Below are 22,804 nucleotides of genomic sequence, written 5' to 3'. Positions count from 1 at the left end.
TTGATTTTTTTTTCTCCCAGTACACAATCCCCCTCCCATTTTTCTCAGACCTACTACCGGCATATCTACATAACAGTTATTCTGTTCAATATCGATCACTGCCTAAAACTCTACTCTGTTCTCAGAACACTGAGAGAGCACCATGCAGTTCAAGCTTACTGCGAGCTATGAGGTGCCAAAAGAAGGAGAAATTAGGTTCTTAACCTGATAATTTTCTTTCTTTTAGTCCCTCCAGACTGGTACAGAATGGATGAGTTTATCTTCTGCCAGCAGGTGAAGACTAAGACATTGACTTTTGGCTGTAGTACAAATGGACTGTGCAGTCTCATGTACAATAGGTCTGACGAATAGCTAAGCAGGAACAAACTAAGAACTTAAAAACTTACCTACAAAACATCAACTGCACTCCCCTAAGAAGGGGACCAAGAAATAGTCCAGATTCACAAGGAAAACGCTGTTGGATACTGATTAGAACAAGAACCTTCAGAAATCCCCACAGGTTGCCAATAAAGGGGAAACATAACAATCTGACACATATTCCTGCCTCCCCATCCGAAACAACATCCTGACTATCGAATTTTGTGCAACATAGAGCAGAGGCCGGTAAACCCAAGAGCACCAGATTGCAGTAGTCAAGGCTAGATATAAGAATTCTGTGCAAAACAGTCTTAAAGCATAGTATTAGACAGATATGGCCTGAGACGACTCAACATCCGCAGTTTGAAAAATACATTCCAGACCATTGCCTGAACTTGACCTCCAAGAGGGTCTTGGGGGGTCAACCAGGGGTTCAAGTCCTCATCAGGTGAAAACGTGTCTGCAAATAAAAAATCCTCATCCCACAAAACCCTTGGCCACTTGGACGAAGACAGGAGGGAGGGGTAGAAGTGGAAGGCAAAAGCCCCCCCCCCCCAGAAGGAAGAAGCAGGACCCCCACATAGCTAAACCAAAATCAGAGATCTGCATACTGTGGATGAAGCAAGCATGCAAATCTCTCTCGTGCATATTCATTATGGATCTCTTGATAGCCCTCAAGGAAAGCATGTGAAGACCACCAATCCTGTTTCCTCAGGTTCTAGAGAGGTGGAGGACTGAGGGGATCCTTCCCCCCCCCCCATTAGCGAGACAGTAGGAAAGCAGGTCAAGGAAATGAGGACTTCCTTCCCTGTATCTGAACCAATGGAGACCTGGGAAGGAGGGTCATAACTTCTTCTGTACCATCTATGAGCTATCAAGAGCCTGCAGGAGAGGACCCCCTGCCCCCCACTTTCCTGCTGTTTGTGAACTGGTAAAAGATAGGTTAGGAGTTGAGGGGCAGCGAGGACACCCTTTCTTTCATTTTGAAGAAGTGACAGAGGCCTGGATCAGGGAAGGTTGGTGTATGAGATTCTCTCTCCCACCTGCAACATGGGCAGAGGCTTTTGACTGGTGGGTAAATAGGAATGATGTTGACAAGGCGCTTCCTTTTTTTTGAAAGTATAGATGTCATGTGAAATGATGATGGACCGGAGTGATGTGGGGATGACTTACCTTCTCTATGGTCCCCTTCATCTGCACTGAGCTGACAAACTGAATCATCTCATCTTCCTCCATCACATAGTCATATTCCTTCTGCTTGTTGCGCTGGTGAGCATCTCGGGCTCCAAACCGCAGAGCTGCTGCTCCCATGTGATCCTCCTCCCAGCGCTTCTGCTCGTCCCGAGGGGCGAATTTCTCATCAGATGCTGGCTCCTCATAGCGATCTGGAATTTTCTACAACAGGAAGTACAAAATCCACATCATGAGATGAAAATCCGCTGGTTGGCGACAATCTGACGGCCTCTTTTCATTGGTAGGTGGCCACAATTGATGCGTTTAAACTGTCTGAAATCTGCCCACCTTCCTTGCACACATTGTTCAACATTGCATGTCATTTAATTTTAAAACTTAGATTGCTCCTTTTTCATCCAGCAAGACGTACATGGTACATCACAAATTAAGTAAAGGATCTGAAACAGGATTTATGCTTCGAACTTTGTGTACTCTTATAAGTGACCTCTGAACATTTACAAGTTCCTAAATTTATGCTCAAAATTATACTAAATGCTTAAGTTTAGGAGCATAAAAGTGAGGGGTTGATTCAGGGCTGAGAAAAAGAAGTTAGGAACGTAGTAAGATTTTCAGTATCGGTTCATAAATCTAGGCAAATAAATGGAAGTCTAAGGACCCCCCCCCCCCCTTTACAAAGCAGAGATAGCGATTCCTGCTCAGCAAATGTGACACGGTCCACTCAGTTCCTACGGGCTGCATCGCATTTGCCACATCAGGACTCGCTACCACGGTTTTGTAAAAGGGGCCCTAAATTCCTAAATTAAGATAACATTTCAGCTGAAAACGGGCTCCTAAGTTTGGCTGAAAATAGAGAACAATAATAGAAGCCCATTTTTTGATACTGGACCCAAAATAAGTACAAAAAATAAATAAATAAAAACCAATTTACAAACAATTTAAGAAGAGAGAATACTGACCAAGCTTCATTCAGCAGAAACATTCCCGAGGATGGAGTTTCAAAAGGGAATGCTCAAAGTAATTTTGGTTTCTCAACAGTACCGTATTTTCTCGCATATAACGCGCGCGTTATACGTGGTTTTTACAAACCGTGCATACCCTTGCACGTTATACGCGTGAGCGCGTTGTACAAATTTTTTTTTACATAATTCCCCCCCCCCCCCCGATTCATCACCCGGAAGGAGCGCTCGCACTCCCACCCCGAAGGACCGCTCGCACCCCCACAGCCTCCCCCCTCCCCCATGGAGAAGCTGTCTACCTTGTTTCAGGATGCCAGCCCAGTTGCTTCCTCTGCCGGCGGTCCTGCCCCTTCTCAGAGCCCTGTGCTGCGCTGCTTCCTCTTCAGGCGGTCCTGCCCTTTCTCTGATGTCAGAGAAAGGGCGGGACCGCCGGAAGAAAAAGCAGCGCAGCAGGGCTCAGAGAAGGGGCGGGACCGCCGGCAGAGGAAACAGCTGGGTCGCTGGCATCCGGAAACAAGGTAGACAGCTTCTCCATGGGGGAGGGGGGGAGGCTGTGGGGGTGCGAGCGATCCTTCGGGGTGGGAGTGCGAGCGCACCTTCGGGGTGGGGGTGCGAGCGGTCCTTCAGGGTGGGGGTGCGGGTGCATGCGAGCGGTCCTTCGGGGTGGGGGTGCGAGCGGTCCTGCGGGGGGGGTGAATCGGAAGTCGGGGGGGGGCATCAGGCTTTCAGGGTAGGGACAGGACTTCAAGGGGGAAAGGAGAGTCGGGGCGGGCGAAAAGAGAGTCGGGGGTCTCCAGAGGAGAGTCAGGACGGGCGAAAGGAGAATCGGGCAGCATGCGCGGTATACGGGTGTGCGCGGTATATAAAAATTTCTGTATATAAATTTGTGTTTTTCGCGCGCTATACCCGTGTGCGCGTTTTACACGGGTGCGCGTTATCTATGTGAAAATACGGTACATGTGTTGCTGGAAGGGAAAAAGCAGTGCAAATCTCTGCAGGTACTTTTTCCCTGAGAAGATATTTGTGGATTTTCCCTTTAAGAACTGGTGCAATGGTTTATTGACTTTGCAAAGTTCCCAGATCGTTTAGAAAATTATCCTCTTAAATATCAGTCACTCCAAATGCATTGTGAGCCCCCCTCCCATCTGCTCACTACCTCCCAAGGTGGAAATCTCTGCCCTCTTACCTTTCTGCGCGTCTCCTCCGGCATATAGTAGCGGTTGCTCTTCTCCATCTTCTCCTGATCTCCTGCCTTTTTGTAGTCTTTGGCGAGGTCCCGGACTCTCTTCCTGTACTCCAGGTCCCGCTGCTCCTTCTCAGTCAGCTCCTGTTCTGCGAAGAGATACTCCTCGTCCGCAATCTCTGCCTCCAGATCCTCCAACTTGTCTTTCTCCCTCTTGTGCAGGTACTCCCGCCGGGACGTCTTGCGCAACTCAGGTATCTGTGCAGAGAACAAAATGGTGAAAGGCATTGGCTAAAACTTATATATAAGAACTGAAGAGTGAAAAGTACAACGGGCTATCCAAATATGGGGCAATCAAGCAGAGGTTATAAAATGAAACTGTGTACACACATACACAAACTCCACTATCAGACTCGGGGTATTTCCAGAAGATCCCCCTTCCAATCCTGCTTAGTTTTCAATAACTCCTTCTGAACCAGGGTGTCAGAGGCACCTAAAGTACTATAGTCATGTAACTGAAAGATATGTGGGTGGAGCATGGGTGAGCTGTGGGTGGAGCATGAGTGAGCTGTGGGCGTGTCTTAAACTTATACAATACTATAAGTTGTGTGCATCACATGGTGTACCTAGACATGCCCATAGAGCTGCTGTAAATGGCTTTGCATAAACAAACCAGTTGATACTTGAAACCGTTGAAAAAGGGAGACTGGCTCTGCCCAAGAGAAGCAAGCGACGCGAACAGAAAAAGGGCAAGGCCAATGTCCTTTTTTAACCAGGGCAAACTTTATTTTATGTAGAAATCATAAATCTTAGTCCCAACAGGGATCCCAGTTTCGGCAGAAAATTGCCTTCTTCAGGGGACACAAAACACAACTTATTGACTTGAAGGACAAATGGAAATAGTAGAATCATAAATTGAGTAGAATGTGAAAACTTGTGAACGTCTATTGCACTCTAAAACCGCGTTGTCGTCTCTATGCGAAAATACAGATTCAACTGAAAAAACACTGCACACATACATGCGCGTTGACTGTCTTTGTAGAGAAGCAGACATAAACCCGTACCAAAATGTCTGCAGAGCAGAAAGCACTCTTCTCCTGCTGGAAGTCCTGCTTTGGAGAAGGGCAAGAGAATAGCTGCAGTGCTGTCTGTGGGGGGTCCTACACACGGGCGGCCGAGTCCCTCCCCCTTTCCCTCCCCTCCCCAATTTTTATTTCGAGGTGCCTCAGCTATACGCCTTGCCAGGGCACAAAGACTACAGCTTGGAGAGCCACTGATGTCTGCTCCTTTAAGTATTAAAGTTTAAAATAAACCCAACAAACTGAGGCAGCGTCATTGAGCTAGTGCTGGTCTGAAGGGACGTTTCATTCATTCATTTTTCTCTGGCGGTTTATGTGAGCCTGCTGCTTTTTATGTGGTTACCTTATGCAGTTAAGGGCTGATAACCATTTTTAAGTGCCTACTTTGACCCTAGAACAGTGGTTCCCAAACCCTGTCCTGGGGGACCCCCAGCCAGTCGGGTTTTCAAGATATCCCTAATGAATATGCATGAGAGAGATTTGCATACCTGTCGCTTCCATTATATGCAAATCTCTCTCATGCATATTCATTAGGGATATCTTGAAAACCCGACTGGCTGGGGGTTCCCCAGGACAGGGTTTTAGGAACCAGTGCCCTAGAATGACCACAAATTTAGGCACTAAAGCCCTGATTCTATAAAAAGCACCTCTCAATCTAGGAGCCTAACTTAATTTTTTAAAAATTGGCTCAATTGAAAGCGCCATTAAAATTTTTTTTTTTTTTTTTTCAAAATCTTTATTCATTTTTCATCTTACATCAAGTGCATAATATTATAACATTTAAATTTATACACATCACTTGAATTTCTTTCAATTATTATCTTAAAAACATAAATTTATTCCCTCCCCACTCACCCTTCCCACCAATATTTTAATCATAAATTTCATATAAATATTCTATTGATTAAACCTTAAATAAAACTTTATACCACCCCCCCCATATTAAAAATGTTCTTTCAATGAAAAATGGCGTCTAATCATTGCAATAAGTTGTTAATGGCCCCCAGATCTTTTTTAAATTATTCGAATTTCCTTTTTGTATGGCAATTGTTCTTTCCATTTTGTAAATATGGCACGAGTTCCACCAGAATGTATAATTAAGTCTACTATAATTTTTCCAATTCTTGGCGATATGTTGTATGGCGACTTCTGTCATAATCAATAAAAGTTTATTATTGCTTGCTGAAATTTGACTTTTTATTCTCATTGATGTACCAAATAGAATTGTATCATATGATAATGCTACATGGTTCTCTAATTGATAATAAAAAGCGCCATTAAAAAAATTTTTTTTAATGAATTAGCTGGTAGGCATCTGCCATCTTGCAGTAGGCGTCAACACCAAGGTGCCTACCAGCTAGGAGCGGAGTTCCAGCATGAATTGAGTTAGGCGCCGGCATATTAAGCCAAGAAAACCCTGGCTTAATGTATCGGCACCTGACATTATGAGACCTTCCAGCGCCTAGGCTGATTCAGGCACCGCCAGGTACGATTCTGCAAACTGAGGGGCATGTGCTCTGTGGCCCTAACTGCAGACATTCAGCGGTATTAACTGAATAGTCACCGTTAGCCCTGGACGAGCGATTAAAACGGCCAGGAACTTCTCCGGGCAATTTCACTCGCTTTCAATATCAGGTGGCGTATGTCCAAACTCAACCCCTGATCACAGCTACATGCATCTCGCATAGAAAATAAATACGCACTCTTGTCCCCAGGTGCGCTTAAAGAAACATAAGCCCTGGGATAATTTAAAACAAGCCCTCATGTGCATAAAATGTTCTTTTACATGCAAAAATTACCTCCCAAGTGTGCCAACAAGGGAAAATTCTGCCATGTCAGTTGGGACATGAAAAAGAGGAGAAAAGCATGGGAGAGAAGACTTTTCTTCAGATAAATTTAAAAAAACAAAACCCTAGAGTTAAAAAAAAAACACACACATAAACAACATACCATTTTTTTCCGATCCTCTTCAGCCAGCTTAAGACGTTTCTGGGCTTCCTCGTATGCCTGCCAGTGAATGAGAACAGTGAGCATCAGAAACTGAGCGGAGGTGAGGAAACTCCCACAGGATGCCTGGCCTATAATGGAGGTTGCTTGATATGGGGAGGAGGGGGGGTGCTCAGCACCCACAGAGCTGCCTCCTCTGGGGGCTCTCCAATCACTAATCGGAAATAATTTGTCACTCGATGCGTAATTAAGCTGTGGAATTTGCAGCTAGTTAACATAACTGGATTTAGAAATACTTCTAAAGAATAGATCAATAAATTCTTATCCAAGCAGACTTTGGAAAGCCACTGCTTATCCCTAACTTCCTGTTGGGTTCTTATGTCCCGATTAGCCACTGTTGGAAGGGGGCTTACGGTAATAGACCTTTGGCTTGACCCAATACAGCTCTTCTTTTGAGCCAGCTCAAGAGATTTCGGTGATCCAGCCCATGTCCTGCACCCCAGCCAGTTCCTTCCTCCCTCCTTTTGACGCTATTGCCCGGTCCCGGCAGGATAGAAACATAGAAAAATGACGGCAGAAAAGGGCCACAGCCCATCAAGTCTGCCCACTCCAGTGACCCTTCGCCCTGATTTTGCCGACCCACCCCCTCCTTTACATCATTAGAGATCCCACGTGAATATCCCATTTATTTTTGAAATCTGCCACGCTGTTGGCCTCAATCACCTGCCGTGGGAGTTCGTTCCAATGATCGACCACCCTCTCGGTGAAGAAACACTTTCTGGAGTCACCATGAAATTTCCCTCCCCTGATTTTCAGCGGATGTCCTCTGGTGGACGAGGGTCCTATAAGACGGAAGATATCCTCTTCCACCTCGATACGGCCCGTGATATATTTAAATGTCTCAATCGTGTCCCCTCTCTCGCTTCGTTCCTCAAGCGAGTACAGCTGCAATTTATTCAGCCTTACTTCATACGGGAGATGTGGTTTTATACGCCAGCATCAGAGGAGGAAGAAGGGAAGTGCTGAACTTCCCTCCTGGGATGCTGACACTGACCTGCCAGGACAGGGCAGCAGCATCAGAGGAGGAGGGAAGCTTAATATATAGGCCGGTGACGTCACAGTTCTAGGCCAGAGCCTCACCTGATCCATAGGTTCAGCTGGCTCTGTAGTGCACCATAATATCCTGCACTTTTGTTCAATTTTTTTTAACCTATTGGCTTATTTTGCTCATCACCGCTTTCTTTGTCGATTAGCAGCATGAATAAGCCACACAAGTGGGACATGCCAGAGCTGGAGGTTGCCTCGTGCATGCTGAGACCCGAATGGACACAGCTGTTACTGTCGCTGGGAGTCATGCTGTACAGGTCATGGAGAGATGCAAAAGTGAGAACTAAAGAGTTGGGCAAAATTTAAAAAAAAAAAAAAATGAAGAAATAAAGAGCTACTTTTTTATTTCACATTTTTTTTACTCTTTTTTTCCTAACTCTTCCCTCAAAATTAGGCAAAACAATGTTACTGAGAAAATTTAGTTCATTTGTGTGGATAATTGGTGGGCAAAAGCCAAAACAAAAACTGCAGAGCATGTGCAAGATGTAGGCACTGTTTATTACAATATTAATGCAGTATGGTAAATATACCACCTTATGACCAACCAGTGGACCCAACACGGTCCGTGTTTCGGACAACACCTTCCCCAGGGGTCCGTGATGGATAAGGTATATCCAAAACCGCATTGACCAAATCAAACACTGTACTTTGGAGCCGGAACGGCATTTGTTTGATTTGGTCAATGCGGTTTGTATATACCTTATCCATCACGGACTCCTGAGGAAGGTGTTGTCCAAAACACGGACCGTGTTGGGTCCACTGGTTGGTAATAAGGTGGTATATTTACCATACTGCATTAATATTGTAATAAACAGTGCCTACATCTTGCACATGCTCTGCAGTTTTTGTTTTGGCTTTTGCTTGCTGTTTGTTTACTGCAGATTCCGTTGGATTTTCTTTTCGTGTGCTTCTTGATAATTGGTGGGCTTCATATATGTAATAAAAAGAACATAAGACCTGCCACACTGGGTCAAATCCAAGGTTAAGAGAACCTAAAAGCGATAAAATTGACCTCACTGGCCCTCTGCTGTAGTGGACAGCAATAGCGCTGGCAGAGTCAGGTCTGGAATTATGGAGGCACCCTTTCCTCCTTAGTACCTTTCTGTCCGACCTCTCCACGATGTTCCGTGTCCTCTCCTTGTCCTTCTGTTTCACTCTTTCCGCAAAGGCATCTCGCTCCTCCAGATCCCTCAGCCTCTCCTGCTCCGCCTTTTCCCATTCATCCTCCGAGTCGTTCTGGGGTGAGGATGGCTTGGGGCTCCTGCAGCACAGATGGATCAAAGGCTGGGGGAACTTCTCTCACATCCATTTCCCTTCACTATTGGTAATGAGCTCTAGCATGTTGCTATTCAAATAAACCTGGCATACAACCAGGTTAAAGCCTCAGCACTAGCTACACAACTCTGAGGCCCAGGATCAGACAAAATCTAGCAAACATCATACCAACACCTTAGTCACACGCACAGTTTCGAAACAGATGCATCTTTTTGCCTGTGGATTTAAATGTCCTACGACTTATGAAAAGAAAACCAATTCCACAGGAAAAAAAAACTGCATAAAAGGGAAATCTTGCACACAAAACACTAAGAATATCATTGCTTAAAATTTACATTTAAGGATCAGCAAATGTCCCACGGAAACTTCTGTGAATTTATGTGCATCAGTGGGCAGCCACCAAGTAAGTGCATGCCCACGCCAGTGGTTGCAGCTAAGCGACGGCATCATCTGTATGTGCACAAGAACATCTTAGTATGCACAAAGCAGCCAAGTGCGCATACAAGACCATGTACCAGCTTGAATAAGTGACAAAAAAGAAGAGGGATGATCTTTCCAAATAAGGAGAAGCCAAAAGGATCAGCAAAAACAAAAGTTTATGATATCCATCCGCAAAAGAATAGACCTGATGCTTTCTTTAGGGGCCAAACATGCATTGAGTGAAGATATTATGAATAAAACCAAAAGCGCTCATAAAAGATGTGTGGACCTTTCAAATATTGAAACATGATGGCAGATAAAGGCCAAATGGCCCATCTAGTCTGCCCATCCCCAGTAACCATTATCTCTTTCTCTCTCTGAGAGATCCAACGTGCCTATCCCAGGCCCTCTTGAATTCAGACACAGTCTTTGTTTCCACCTCCTCTTCCGGGAGACTGTTCCTCACATCTACCACCCTTTCCTTAAAAAAGTATTTCCTCAGATTACTCCAGCGCCTATCACCTCTTTGTCCTAAGCCCTCTCATTGCAGAGTTTCCTTTCAAATGAAAGAGATTCGACTCGTGCACATTTACATTACATAGGTACTTAAACGTCTCTATCATATCTCCCCTCTCCCGCCTTTCCTCCAAAGTATACAGATTGATATCCCCATACGCCTCATACCATTTTAGTAGCCTTCCTCTGGACCGACTCTTTTTATATCTTTTTGAAGATGCGGCCTCCAGAATTGTACACAATATTCTAAATGAGATCTCACCAGTCTTATACAGAGGCATCAATACCCCCTTTTTCCTACTGGCCATACCTCTCCCTATGCAACCTAGCATCCTTCTAGCTTTTGCTGTCACCTTTTCAACCTGTTTGGCCACCTTAAGATCATCACATACAATCAAACCCAAGTCCCGCTCTTCCTTTCTTGCACATAAGTTCTTCACACCCCTAAACTGTACCATTCCTTTGAGATTCTGCAGCCCAAATGCATGACCTTGCATTTCTTAGCATTCAATTTTAGCTGCCAAATTTCAGACCATTCTTCAAGCTTCGCCAGGTCTTTCTTCACGTTATTTACACCATCTGGGGTGTGTACTCTAGGGCAGATTTTTGTATCATCCGCAGAGGCAAATCTTACCTGACAACCCTTCAGCAATATCGTTTATAAAAATGTTAAAAAAAGAACGGGCCCAAGAACAAAACCTTGAGGCACACCACTGGTGACATCCCTTTCCTCAGAGCGATCTCCATTGATCAATACCCTCTGTCGCCTTCCACTCAACCAGTTCTTGATCAAGCCCGTCACTTTGGATGTCATCATGAGAGCACTCCGTTTTTTTATTAGATGACTGTGTGGAACACTGTCAAAAGGTGTGCTAATGCACTCCCTCTATCCAATTCTCTGGTCACCCAGTCAAAGAAATTGATCAGATTTGTCTGACAAGACCTACCTCTAGTGAATCCATGTTGCCTCCATCATGTAATCTACAGGATTCCAGAAACGTCACCTTTCTCTGTTTTAAAAGTATTTCCATTAATTTGCTTACCACAGAGGTCAGACTTACCGGCCTATAATTCCCTACTTCTTCCTTACTTCCACTTTTGTGGAGAGGGACCACATCCGCCCTTCTCCAGTCCTCCAGTACTACTCCCAACTCTAGAGACTCATTGAAAAGGTCAGTCAGTGGAGCCACCAGAACTTCCCTAAGTTCCTTCAGCACTCTTGGATGTACACCATCGTTTTGTCTACCTTTAATTTAGCTAGCTCCTCATGAACACAACCCTCTGAAAATCGATCAGGGTCTACCAATCCTCCATCCCTATTTAGGTTTGTCTTCTACGGTCCCGCTCCCACATCCATGAACACAGAACAGAAATACTTGTTAAGTAATTCAGCCTTTTCTTTATCAGCTTCTACATATTCCTCTCCTTCACCTTTGAGTCTCACAATGCCACTTTTGCACTTCTTCTTATCACTAATATATCTAAAAAATGTCTTGTCTCCCCATTTTACCGTGTCAGCTATTTTTCTTCCATTTGCATCTTTGCTTTCCTGACTATACGACCAGCCTCTTAACTTTTCCAGATATTTTTGCTTGTCTTCCTCTTTCTACGATCTTTTGTAGTTTATGAAAGCAAACCTCTTATTACAATGATGTTATTATACAATTATTACAATGATGTCAGATTAGATATAAAATGTCTTTGTTTTGGAGTCCTCCTTTGGAGAGAAAGAAAAATGCATATCTCTCTCCAGACATGAAATCCATTAATAAACATGAATTTGATTGTTACACGACTTCGAGGTCTGAATTATTTGAATTTACAGAACGGGATCCCTTACTCAATCATATTGGAAGAGGGAGCCCATTCTGGTAATTCTTTCTGTTCAAGTCTCCCAGCCTGGTTTAAACACCAGCCACCAACATGAATCATGTTTCGCTTGTCTGCATCAGAGGAGTCGGTCTGTACTGGGACCGGTGCTATTCAACTTATTTATAAATGATCTGGAAATTGGAATGACGAGTGAGGTGATTAAATCTGCAGATGAGACTAAACATTTCAAAGCTGTTAAAACGCTGGCGGATTGTGAGAAATTGCAGGCAGACCTTAGGAAATTGGAAAACTGGCTGTCCAAGTGGCAGATGAAATTTAATATGGACAAATGCAAAGTGATGCACATTGGGAAGAATAACATGAATCACTGTTACCGGATGCTAGGGTCCACCTTGGGGGGTTAGCATCCAAGAAAAGGATCTGGGTGTCATCATAGACAATACGATGAAACCTTCCGCCCAAAGTGTGGTAGCAGTGAAAAAAGCAAAGAGGATGCTAGGAATTATTAAAAAAGGGATGGTTAATGACTAAGAATGTTATAATACCCTTATATCGCTCCATGGTGCAACCTCATCTGGAGTACTGCATTCAATTCTGGTCTCCTTATCTCAAAAAAAGATATAGTGGCGCTAGAAAAGGTTCAAAGAAGAGCGACCAAGTCGCCTAGAGCCTGCTTAGGTTTGTGCAACACACAAATGGAATATTAGATTAGATAAAGGGGATGGAACTCCCTCTTGTATCTGGAAAGACAAAAAAGGTTAGGGCTCTTCAGCTTGGAAAAGAGATGGCTGAGAGGGGAGATATGATTGAAGTCTACAAAATCCTGAGTGGTGCAGATCAGGAACAAGTGGATCGATTTTTCACTCGGTCAGAAATTGCAAAGACACTCAATGAAGTTACAGGAAAATTAATTTTAAAACCAATAGAAGGAAATATTTTTTCGCTCAGGAAAATAGTTAAGCTCTGGAACGCACTGCCAAAGGTTGTGGTAAGAGCGAATAGCGTAGCTGGTTTTAAGAAAGGTTTGGAAAATTTCCTGGAGGAGAAGTCCATAGTCTGTTATTGAGAAAGACATGGGGGAAGCCACTGCTTACCCTGGATCGGTTGCATGGAATTTTGCTACTCCTTGGGTTTTGGCCAGGTACTAAGGACCTGGATGGGCCACCGAGAGAACAGGCTACTTGGGCTTGATGGACTATTGGTCTGACCCAGTAAGGCTCTTCTTATTTTCTTTTGTCCTCAGCTAAGCAGAATGTGTAGAAGTTGTAGTCTCAACTTAAAAAGACTCAGTTTGGGTGGTCATATTGTGGATAAAGAATTGGTACTAAAAAGGGATAGTAGCCCTGAAGAAACCCCCTCTACGGGTGAAACATGTTGGCTTTGTAATCCCTTGCTAACCAACAACCACCAGTGAAGCTAAGTATTTAATCTACAAAATATTCTTTAAAACTATTTATTGTTTTAGAATGAAAAAAAATCAAAAATAGATAAAAATTAGAGATGGATACACACTATATATTGACCCGATGAGGATCAGGTGCGTAAAGCCAGAGGATATGATAATGTGATCTCCTGGTGGCGTCTCTGAGGGTCTGAAAACAAACGTTATACTTTCCTTTGGATACAAGGGAGAAAGGGTGAACTAACAGTTTCACCTTAGATGACTCAGTGATACTTCCTTGTATAAATAACAGATTTGTATACTAGCCAGATATATCAAGAAGTTGTAGTCAAGGCATATTCTGGGACCAAGTCCTCCAGACAAGAGAAACACGATTCTTATTGGTGGCTGGTCTACCTGGATGTTTGAAAGGTCTACAAATCTTTAATGAGTACTAATGACTTCATTCATAACATCTTCACTTAGTGCATGTTTGACCCCTGAAGCAGGCGTACGATACACCGAAACACAGTGTTGTGTCAGGTCTATGCCTTTGCGGATGGACATAATACATTTGCGGATGGACATCATAAACTTTTGTTTTTACTGATCCTTTTGGCTTCTCCCTCTTTGGAAAGACCCCCCACCCCACTTCCTTTTCATGGGCTGGTTTCCTGTTGGATTTTTTTATGCAATCAGCATAGCAAATTCTTACGTTTCTCTTTCCGGCTCACTCTCCGACGACGACGACGCCTGTTTTCTCTTCCTTAATTGTTTCCTCTTCTGCTTTTCCGCTCGCCGTCCGCCCTGGTGCTTCTGAAGCTTGGCATCCTCCCCACCGCTCTCATCGCTGTCTTCCAGCAGGGTGTACGAGCGGTTTTTCTGCTGCATCGCCAGTGCTTCTCTCTCGGCGGCACGAGCCGGACGCTCTGCCGGCTGTGTCCGAGGGATCTGCAGAATAAGCAAGGAAACAAAGAAGATTAACACCAAACAAGCGACTCAGGGCTCCTTTTACTAAGTTGCGCTAAACGCTAACACGTGCATGTTACTCTATGGACGCGTTAGCGATTAGCGAGCATGTAGATTTAATGCGAGCTAAAACGCTTAGCACACCTTAGTAAAACAGTACTACTACTACTATTTATTATTTTTAAAGCGCTAAAAAGTGTACGCAGCGCTGTACATTTTAACATACAATAGACGGTCCCTGCTCAGAAGAGCTTACAGTCTAATTTAGACAGGACATTTCGGGGTTGGGGAGATTATGGTAGAGGAAATGATACAGTGGGTCTAGGTATCTGACATTTTAACATACAATAGACGGTCCCTGCTCTGAAGAGCTTACAATCTAATTTAGACAGGACATTTCGGGGTTTGGGAGATTATGGAAGAGGAAATGATACAGTGGGTCTAGGTATCTGACATTTTATCATACAATAGACGGTCCCTGCTCAGAAGAGCTTACAGTCTAATTTAGACAGGACATTTCGGGGTTGGGGAGATTATGGTAGAGGAAATGATACAGTGGGTCTAGGTATCTGACATTTTAACATACAATAGATGGTCCCTGCTCAGAAGAGCTTACAATCTTATTTAGACAGGACATTTCGGGGTTTGGGAGATTATGGAAGAGGAAATGATACAGTGGGTCTAGGTATCTGACATTTTAACATACAATAGACGGTCCCTGCTCAGAAGAGCTTACAATCTTATTTAGACAGGACACTTCAGGGTTGGGGAGATTATAGTGGGTCTAGGTATCTGACATTTTAACATACAATAGACGGTCCCTGCTCAGAAGAGCTTACAATCTAATTTAGACAGGACATTTCGGGGTTGGGGAGATTATGGTAGAGGAAATGATACAGTGGGTCTAGGTATCTGACAGCAGTGAGTGGGAGTTAGGAATTGAAAACAGATTTGAACGCTGCTAGGGAGGGAGCACGATGTATTGATTCAGGCAGCCTGTTCCAGGCATACGGTGCCACAAGAAAGAAGGGCCGGAATCTGGAGTTGGCAGTGGAAGAGAAAGGTACAGATAAGAGGGGCTTGCCCAACGAATGGAGTTCACAGGGGGAAATAAGTGAAGAGAGATATTGGGTGGCTTCAGAGCGAATGCACTTGTAAGTCAGCACGAGAAGTTTAAACTGTATTCGGAGATGAACGGGGAGCCAATGAAGCGACTTGAGAGGGGTAATGTCAGAATAGTGGCTCTCGTGGAATATGTCGCGCAGTAGCATTCTGAACAGATTGAAGAGGCAAGAGATGGGCACGCAGGAGGCCCGAGAGAAGTACATTGCAGTAGTCTAAGTGCGAGGTGACTAGAGCATGGACAAAAGTTTCTCTTCAGTCTGTGTTAGAGAATGACATGGTGGTTGATACCCATGGCTCGCCGCAGGGAGTCATGGGTACCCCGCTGAAACGGGGAGCAAGAAAATAGTAGTTGCCACGGGGACAAGGCCATTCACCGCCCTGTGGAGGGGTGAATGGTCTTGTCTCCACAGTGATGGGAAGGGAACACGACGTGTGGTAACGGATTGTGCGGTCCAAGATTCCCCTCTCGCCCGATCGCCACGTCCTGCCATTTCTCTCCCTCCCTCACCCTCACCTTATATGCCGAATTGTTCTTCTCCCAGCAGCACGCTTTCAGCAGTCACCTGTGGGCGCGGCTGCTTCAGTTGAATCCTCCTCTGACGCAACTGGAAACAGGAAGTTACGTCAGATGAGAAGATTCAACTGAAGCAGCCACGCGCATGACTTGTTGAAAGTGTGCCGCTGGGAGAAGAACAATTCGGCACATAAGTTGAGAGGAAGGGAAGGAGGGAGATAGTGGGAAGCGGCGATCAGGCAGTAGGGGGCTGCTGGACCGCGCAATCCTTTGTAAGGAAAAATAAATTTGAGTTTCAAGCCTTCTTGGGGGCGCATAAGGAAGAAGAGATTAGCCTCGGAGTACATGCTCTCATTTATCTCTGTCTTAGCCTCTCTCTTTTTCCCCATCATTCTCTCTCAAGATCTCTCCTTTTCCTGCTTCTTCCTTACAAAGGGTTTTACCATTTCAGACCTCTTTTACAGAAATCAATACTGATTTTTAATAGCAGAAGAATTCAGGAAGACTAAATACTATAAGGGGAGTGGGTGGGGGGAAAGGTTTTTTTAAATTTTCTTTCTCTAAGCATAAATCCATTTTCATTGTAGAACTACCTGCATGGCCCTTTTTTCATGAGGTAGATCTTTGGTATTTCTGCAGCAAGATTTAGAAACTTCTGTACCAATTCAATAGCACATTTGCACACATTTTTTACATATTTTATGAGGGGTGGGAGGGAGTCCAGTAAGGTGCCTCTCCCATCTGAGGGATAGTAATAGGTTTTTCCAATGGGGGAGCGCCTATTTGGTACATTTCCTTGTTTGGAAAGTAGGGAGCACATGGGATCAGATGGTTTGCGGTGAAAGGACGGGGACTGAGCTCACGGGGATGGGGACTGAGCTGGCGGGGACCGAGCTCACGGGGACAAATATTTTCCCCGTGTCATTATATGATATTGCACAGACAAAGCATGCCTAAAATACTTATCACATTCAGAACAGTTAAAGGGTTTCTCTCCAGTATGTGTCTTGATATGATATTGCACAGACAAAGCTGCCCAAAATACTTATCACATTCAGAACAGTGAAAGGGTTTCTCTCCAGTATGTGTCTTGATATGATATTGCACAGACAAAGCTGCCCAAAATACTTATCACATTCAGAACAGTGAAAGGGTTTCTTTCCAGTATGTGTCTTGATATGATATTGCACAGACAAAGCTGCCCAAAATACTTATCACATTCAGAACAGTGAAAGGGTTTCTCTCCAGTATGTGTCTTTATATGATATTGCACAGACAAAACATGCCTAAAATACTTATCACATTCAGAACATTTAAAAGGATTCTCTTCAGTATGGTATATCAGGGGTGTCCAAAACGTCGATCGCGATCTGCTAGTCGATTGCAAAGGCAACGCCAGTAGATTGCAGAGCCAGTGTTCTCCCTAGCGTTTTTAATATTCCTCTCAGTCACTGTCTCACCTTTAAAGTATTGCAATATTGGTTACAAAAAGATCCTCCAAGTTATTGGCATTGGAGGAATCAATTCCATCGTTTAATTTTATTTGAGGTTCGTAAATTTCCTAAAAGAACACGTTTATTTTAAAAAATCTGGGACCCTTATATACAAAAATTATCCTTGAAAGCAAGAAGTATGATTCTTAATAATTTATATTAAATTTAAGTAAATGTTTTAAATATTTTTATTTATTTGGTATTTCATGTCACCTTTCATTCTAGGGTAGGGAAGGAAATAGGAATGATGATTTTAATATATGTTAAATTACTTGAAATGTATTTGTTTAATTCATTTATTATAATATAATAATATTAAAAACCAATCTAAAGTAATAACGGAGATATAGAAAAAAAAAATAGATGAGATATATAAAAATATATTTTGGAGGAATGATAAAATATGTATGCAAATGTTTTATTATGAATTTAATTGTAATGAATATCTTTTTGTATCATATTATTGTATATTTATTTGATTCCTTCCTAAAACGTTATTATAATAATAAAGTACTGTAATTACGGCAGCCTGCAGAGCGAACTTAGCAGGCTGCTGTTAGCCTCTGTAGCATGTTCCCTCTGCCGTAGTCCCAGCCCAAGACGTCGGAGGTGCGGGACCGTGGCAGAGGGAACGAGCTACAGCGGCAGACAGCAGCCTGCTATGTTCACTCTGCAGGCTGTTGTAATTAACTTTAAACTGTGGTAGTTGGTTCATAGACAAAACCGCGGAAGACAAAGGTGCGCGCCGACAACTGAGCGCAAGATGGAGGCGCGCGCCAAAGAAAATGATAGTTTTTAGGGGCTCCGACCGGGGGTTTTGTTGGGGAGCCCCCCCACTTTACTTAATACAGATCGCGGCGGCGTTGTGGGTGGTTGTAACCCCCTTCATTATACTGTAAACTTAACTTTCTCTGTTTTTAGGGAAAAAGTGAAGTTTTCAGTAAAATGTGGGGGGTTACAACCCCCCAAACCCCCCACAACGCCCCCACAATGCGGCGCGATCTGTATAAAGTAAAGTGGGGGGGTTCCCCCCCCACACCCCCGTCGGAGCCCCTAAAAATAGTTATTTTCTTCGGTGCGCACCTCCGCGCTGCGCTCAGTTGTCGGCGCACGCCTTTGTCTTCCGCGGTTTTGACCTGACACTGTGGTACTTAGGCCCAGAAGGAAGAACGGAGGAGAAAACTGACCTGACAGTCACTGTGTGCAGAAAGCAGCGGAGGTAAGGCCCCGCACGTCGGGGTAACACTGTGCTTACGGGATGGGGTTGCTTTAGAGGTGCTGGATTGGGGGGGAGGGGAAGAAACAAAAGTACCTTGAGGAGGGGTGGGACAGCAGCCTTGAGCCAAAAGGGAGAGGGAACACAGGGCAGATCCTGGATTACTAGAGGGGTTAGAGGGGGGAAACACCCTGAGCCAAGGAGAGAGATGCAGGCCCTAGGGAGGGAGAAGACAAAGACCTGGACCAAAGGTGGGAGGACTTAAAATATTAGCAGAAGGAACTTAGAGAAAGGGAGAAACCTTAAACAGATGTTGGACTATGGAAGGTGCAGACAGAAGAGAGAGGGGGTGAGACCCTGAGGAAGAACAGAGAGATGCAAGATCATAACAGAGGAGGGAGAGGGAGACATGTTGCCAACAGGGGTGGAGAATTTGTGGGAGCTAGTAAGGATGCCTTTCAGTACCGAGCAGGAGTGCCAAATCGTGCTCCTGCTTGTGTAGCTCAGCGCCGAAGAAACTTGCGGCAGCCGGTTAGCAGCAGGGCAGGAACTTGGAAAGTTCGCTCCTGCCCGCTGCACCTACACCATGGATCGCTAAGATGAGGTACCGTATGAGGCTAGGGCAGGGAGGGAGGCGGGAGCAGAGCCTGGGAGGAAGGGCGCATAGTCTGATGGGGAAAGAAAGGAAGGAAGGGAGCTGGGTCCAGAGTCTGACGGGAGGGAGGAAGGGGGCTGAGGGAAGGGTGCTGGGTGCAGTGTCTGGCAGGAAAGGAGCTGGATGAACTGCCTGATGGGGGGAGGGGAAGGGTGCTGGGTGCAGAGCCTGACAGGGGAGGAAGGAAGGGGGCTGGGTGCAGAGCCTGACAGGGGAGGAAGGAAGGGGGCTGGGTGCAGAGCCTGACAGGGGAGGAAGGAAGGGGGCTGGGTGCAGAGCCTGACAGGGGAGGAAGGAAGGGGGCTGGGTGCAGAGCCTGACAGGGGAGGAAGGAAGGGGGCTGGGTGCAGAGCCTGACAGGGGAGGAAGGAAGGGGGCTGGGTGCAGAGCCTGACAGGGGAGGAAGGAAGGGGGCTGGGTGCAGAGCCTGACAGGGGAGGAAGGAAGGGGGCTGGGTGCAGAGCCTGACAGGGGAGGAAGGAAGGGGGCTGGGTGCAGAGCCTGACAGGGGAGGAAGGAAGGGGGCTGGGTGCAGAGCCTGACAGGGGAGGAAGGAAGGGGGCTGGGTGCAGAGTCTGATGGGGCAGGACACTTGAATATTAAGCCGCCCGACCTATATTTGAGACAACCATTTTTCCTCCTTTTTGGGGGGGAATGGGGTCCCGACTTATATTCGGATTGACTTATATTTGAATATATATGGTAATTAACATTTTCTCTGTCTTTCAGTGTGCTTTGTGGGTTTTTTTTTTTTTATTGTGGGTAGATCATTTTGACTTGGTCATTTTAAAAGTAGCTCGCAAGTGTGGGCACCCCTGATCTATAGCATAAACCTGCTGTAAATCTTTTGGGATCTGAACCCCCTGGTATCAAATATTTTTATTTATTTATTTTTAAAAAATTTATATACCATTTAAAACTAAGTGGTTTACATAATAATATTAAAATACACACATGAGCAAATAGACATGTGATAAAATAAACATGCAAACAATCCTCAGAAAGATATCATATTTTGGATAATAAAAATCATGGATAGATAGTTCATGAACTTTACTAGAGATAGCTATCTACAAATAACTGCATCTTAAGTAATTTTCTGAACATGCCCTTTTCACGACAATTCTGTATCTGATCCACCAAAGCGTTTCATATCTTAACTCCTGCACAACAAAAAGTCATTTTACCAGTCTCAACAAGTTTTGGATTCACAGTCGTCTTCAATAAAGCTAGATTCTCAGAGCACAATGATCTTTTTGGTGTATAGCTAAGTATATTGTTTTTAAACAATTCTGAAATGTTTCCATACAAGAATTTGTGACAAATCCTTACTGCATTTTACTGTAATCTGAAGGTGACTGGAAGCCAATGCAATTTTTGGAGACGTGGTGAAATATGTTCATAGTTAGACAATCCCATTATGAATCGTGCTGCTGCGTTTTGTATAACCTGCAATCTTGATTTTGTTATTCCAAGGTACAGGGCATTGCAGTAATCGAATCTAGACAAAACCATAGCCTGAACAACAGTTTGAAAATCATATGGTCGCCCACTTAAAAGAAAAAGAAAGCCATAATATTTCCTCTTCAAGAGGGTCAGTTATAATCCCCAGGATCTCTGATTTATCAACATGAGACCTCACCAAAAGCCTTAAGTTCCTTCGTTTTTTGCATTTTTACTTTTCATTTGGGGATGCAGTTCTTTTCTTTTTTAGTACTATGTAAATCACTACAATGATGTATCAAACAGTGGTTGATAAATACTAATAAACATAAACATGACAGGCAGAGAGATTGGGAGACCCCAAATACATTAAGATGTCATCTGCAAATAAAACTAATTTAGGATGTTGATTCCTCAATTGAAAACCCTAGCTACCCAAGTTTTGATAGAGCAAACATGCCAGAACCCCCCCCCACACACACACACACACACTAAAAGCCAACTTCCCCACTCCCAAACTTAAAAAAAAAAAAAAAAATTGGCAGGGAAGGAAGGAAGTACCCTCCGGTGAAAATCAGCAGGAGGGATGCCAACTCCCTCCTGCCTTGGCAACCCGTTACCCCCCCCCCATCTCTTTGTGAAGATTGGCAGGAGGGACACCCACTCCCACTTGCCTCAGCCACCTGAAACTCCACCCCCATGAAGATTGGCAGGAGAGATGCTTCCTCCCTCCCCCCCCGGCCACCTCTTCCCCCCGGCCACCTCTTCCCCCCCCTACCACCACCTGGATCCCTCTTCCCCCCTAAATATCAGCAGGAGAGATGCCCACTTCCACTTGCCTCAGCCACCTGAACCCACCCCTATGAAGATTAGCAAGAAAGATGCCCCCTCCCTTCTGCCTGAGCCACCCAGATCCCCCTTCCCCCCCCACCTGGATCTCTTCCCCCCCCGCAGATCAGCAGGAGAGATGCCTACTCCCTGCTGCCTCAGCCACCTGAACCCACCCCTATGAAGATTAGCAAGAAAGATGCCCCCTCCCTGCTGCCTCAGCCACCCAGATCCCCCCCACCTGGATCCCTCTTCCCCCGCCCCCTGAAGATCAGCAGGAGAGATGCCCACTCCCTGCTGCTTCAGCCACCTGAACCCACCCCTATGAAGATTAGCAAGAAAGATGCCCCCTCCCTGCTGCCTCAGCCACCCAGATCCCCCCCACCTGGATCCCTCTTCCCCCGCCCCCCGAAGATCAGCAGGAGAAATGCCCATTCCCACTTGCCTAAGCGACCTGAGCCCCTCCTATGAAGATTGGCAGGAAAGATGCTCCCTCCTGCCTCAGCCACCCAGATCCCTCTCTTCCCCCCCCCCAAGATGACCACTCCTTCCTGCCTCGGCCACCCGCATCGAGAGACCAGGGTGTTTTTAGAGCATTCGGCCCAGAGCATTCAAGCTTCTGTCCAGGTGCAGGCTGGGACAGACAAATTAACTACATATCCCGGCATGCAAGGGGCGGCTCGAGCTCCTCCTCACCTTGCTCCACAGCTGCCCGGCGAAGGCCTCCACGCGCGCGTCCACCTCCAGGGCGCCCGTGTCGCGCAGCCGTCGGAGCAGCTCCTCGGGGCTCGCGCAGCGGCGCGCGGTGCCCACCAGGAACTGCGCCACGTGCCGCTCGCTCAGTCCGAGCAGCGCGTGCAGCTGCTCCTGCACCCAGCCCTCCACCGCCTCCATGGCTACGGGAGAACGGCCGCCCGTCCACGGCCCTCGCGGGTTGCCTAGCGCTTCCTCCTTCACGCAGCCCGACGCGCTCCGAGCTCGTTGATAGGCGCTGCTTTCTACGAGGGGAGGAGTCAAAGAGATTCTATCCGGGTATTGGTCTAAAGTTTTTCTCGGGGGACGCTGGGATTTGTAGTTTTGGCGGCGCTTCCTGAATTTAAAGTGCAATTGCACTGTTAAATCACTAATCGGGCCGTTGCTCTTGTTCTTGGGAACCCGTTCAAAAAACGTGCTAGGACACAATAAAAGTTTATGGACAATTTTTGTATATAAGGATCCCAGATTTTTAAAAATAATCGTGTTCTTTTAGGAAATTTACGAATCGAAAGCTAGAAGTATGATTCTTAATACTTTATATAAGATTTAAATAAATG

General features: G+C 45.3%; 1 protein-coding gene across 1 annotated transcript in view; it reads right to left on the bottom strand.

Moving 5' to 3' along the window:
- The window catches only part of DHX16 (DEAH-box helicase 16), a 48,225-nt gene extending 25,754 nt beyond the window's left edge, over positions 1-22,471 (bottom strand). Inside the window, exons 1-6 of the mRNA XM_033915383.1 lie at positions 22,188-22,471; positions 13,964-14,199; positions 8,922-9,084; positions 6,720-6,776; positions 3,694-3,948; positions 1,531-1,752 (exon numbers count right to left, since the gene is read on the bottom strand). Of these exons, the coding sequence (XP_033771274.1) occupies positions 1,531-1,752; positions 3,694-3,948; positions 6,720-6,776; positions 8,922-9,084; positions 13,964-14,199; positions 22,188-22,385 (1,131 nt within the window). The 5' untranslated portion in view covers positions 22,386-22,471. The remainder of the gene's footprint in view (positions 1-1,530; positions 1,753-3,693; positions 3,949-6,719; positions 6,777-8,921; positions 9,085-13,963; positions 14,200-22,187) is intronic.
- Positions 22,472-22,804: the final 333 nt, after the last annotated feature.

This window comes from Geotrypetes seraphini, chromosome 12, assembly GCF_902459505.1.
Source record: "Geotrypetes seraphini chromosome 12, aGeoSer1.1, whole genome shotgun sequence".
Classification (NCBI taxonomy): Eukaryota; Metazoa; Chordata; class Amphibia; order Gymnophiona; family Dermophiidae; genus Geotrypetes; species Geotrypetes seraphini.
Note: the sequence above shows the minus strand (reverse complement) of the source record. Positions and strands in the feature narration are given on the sequence as shown.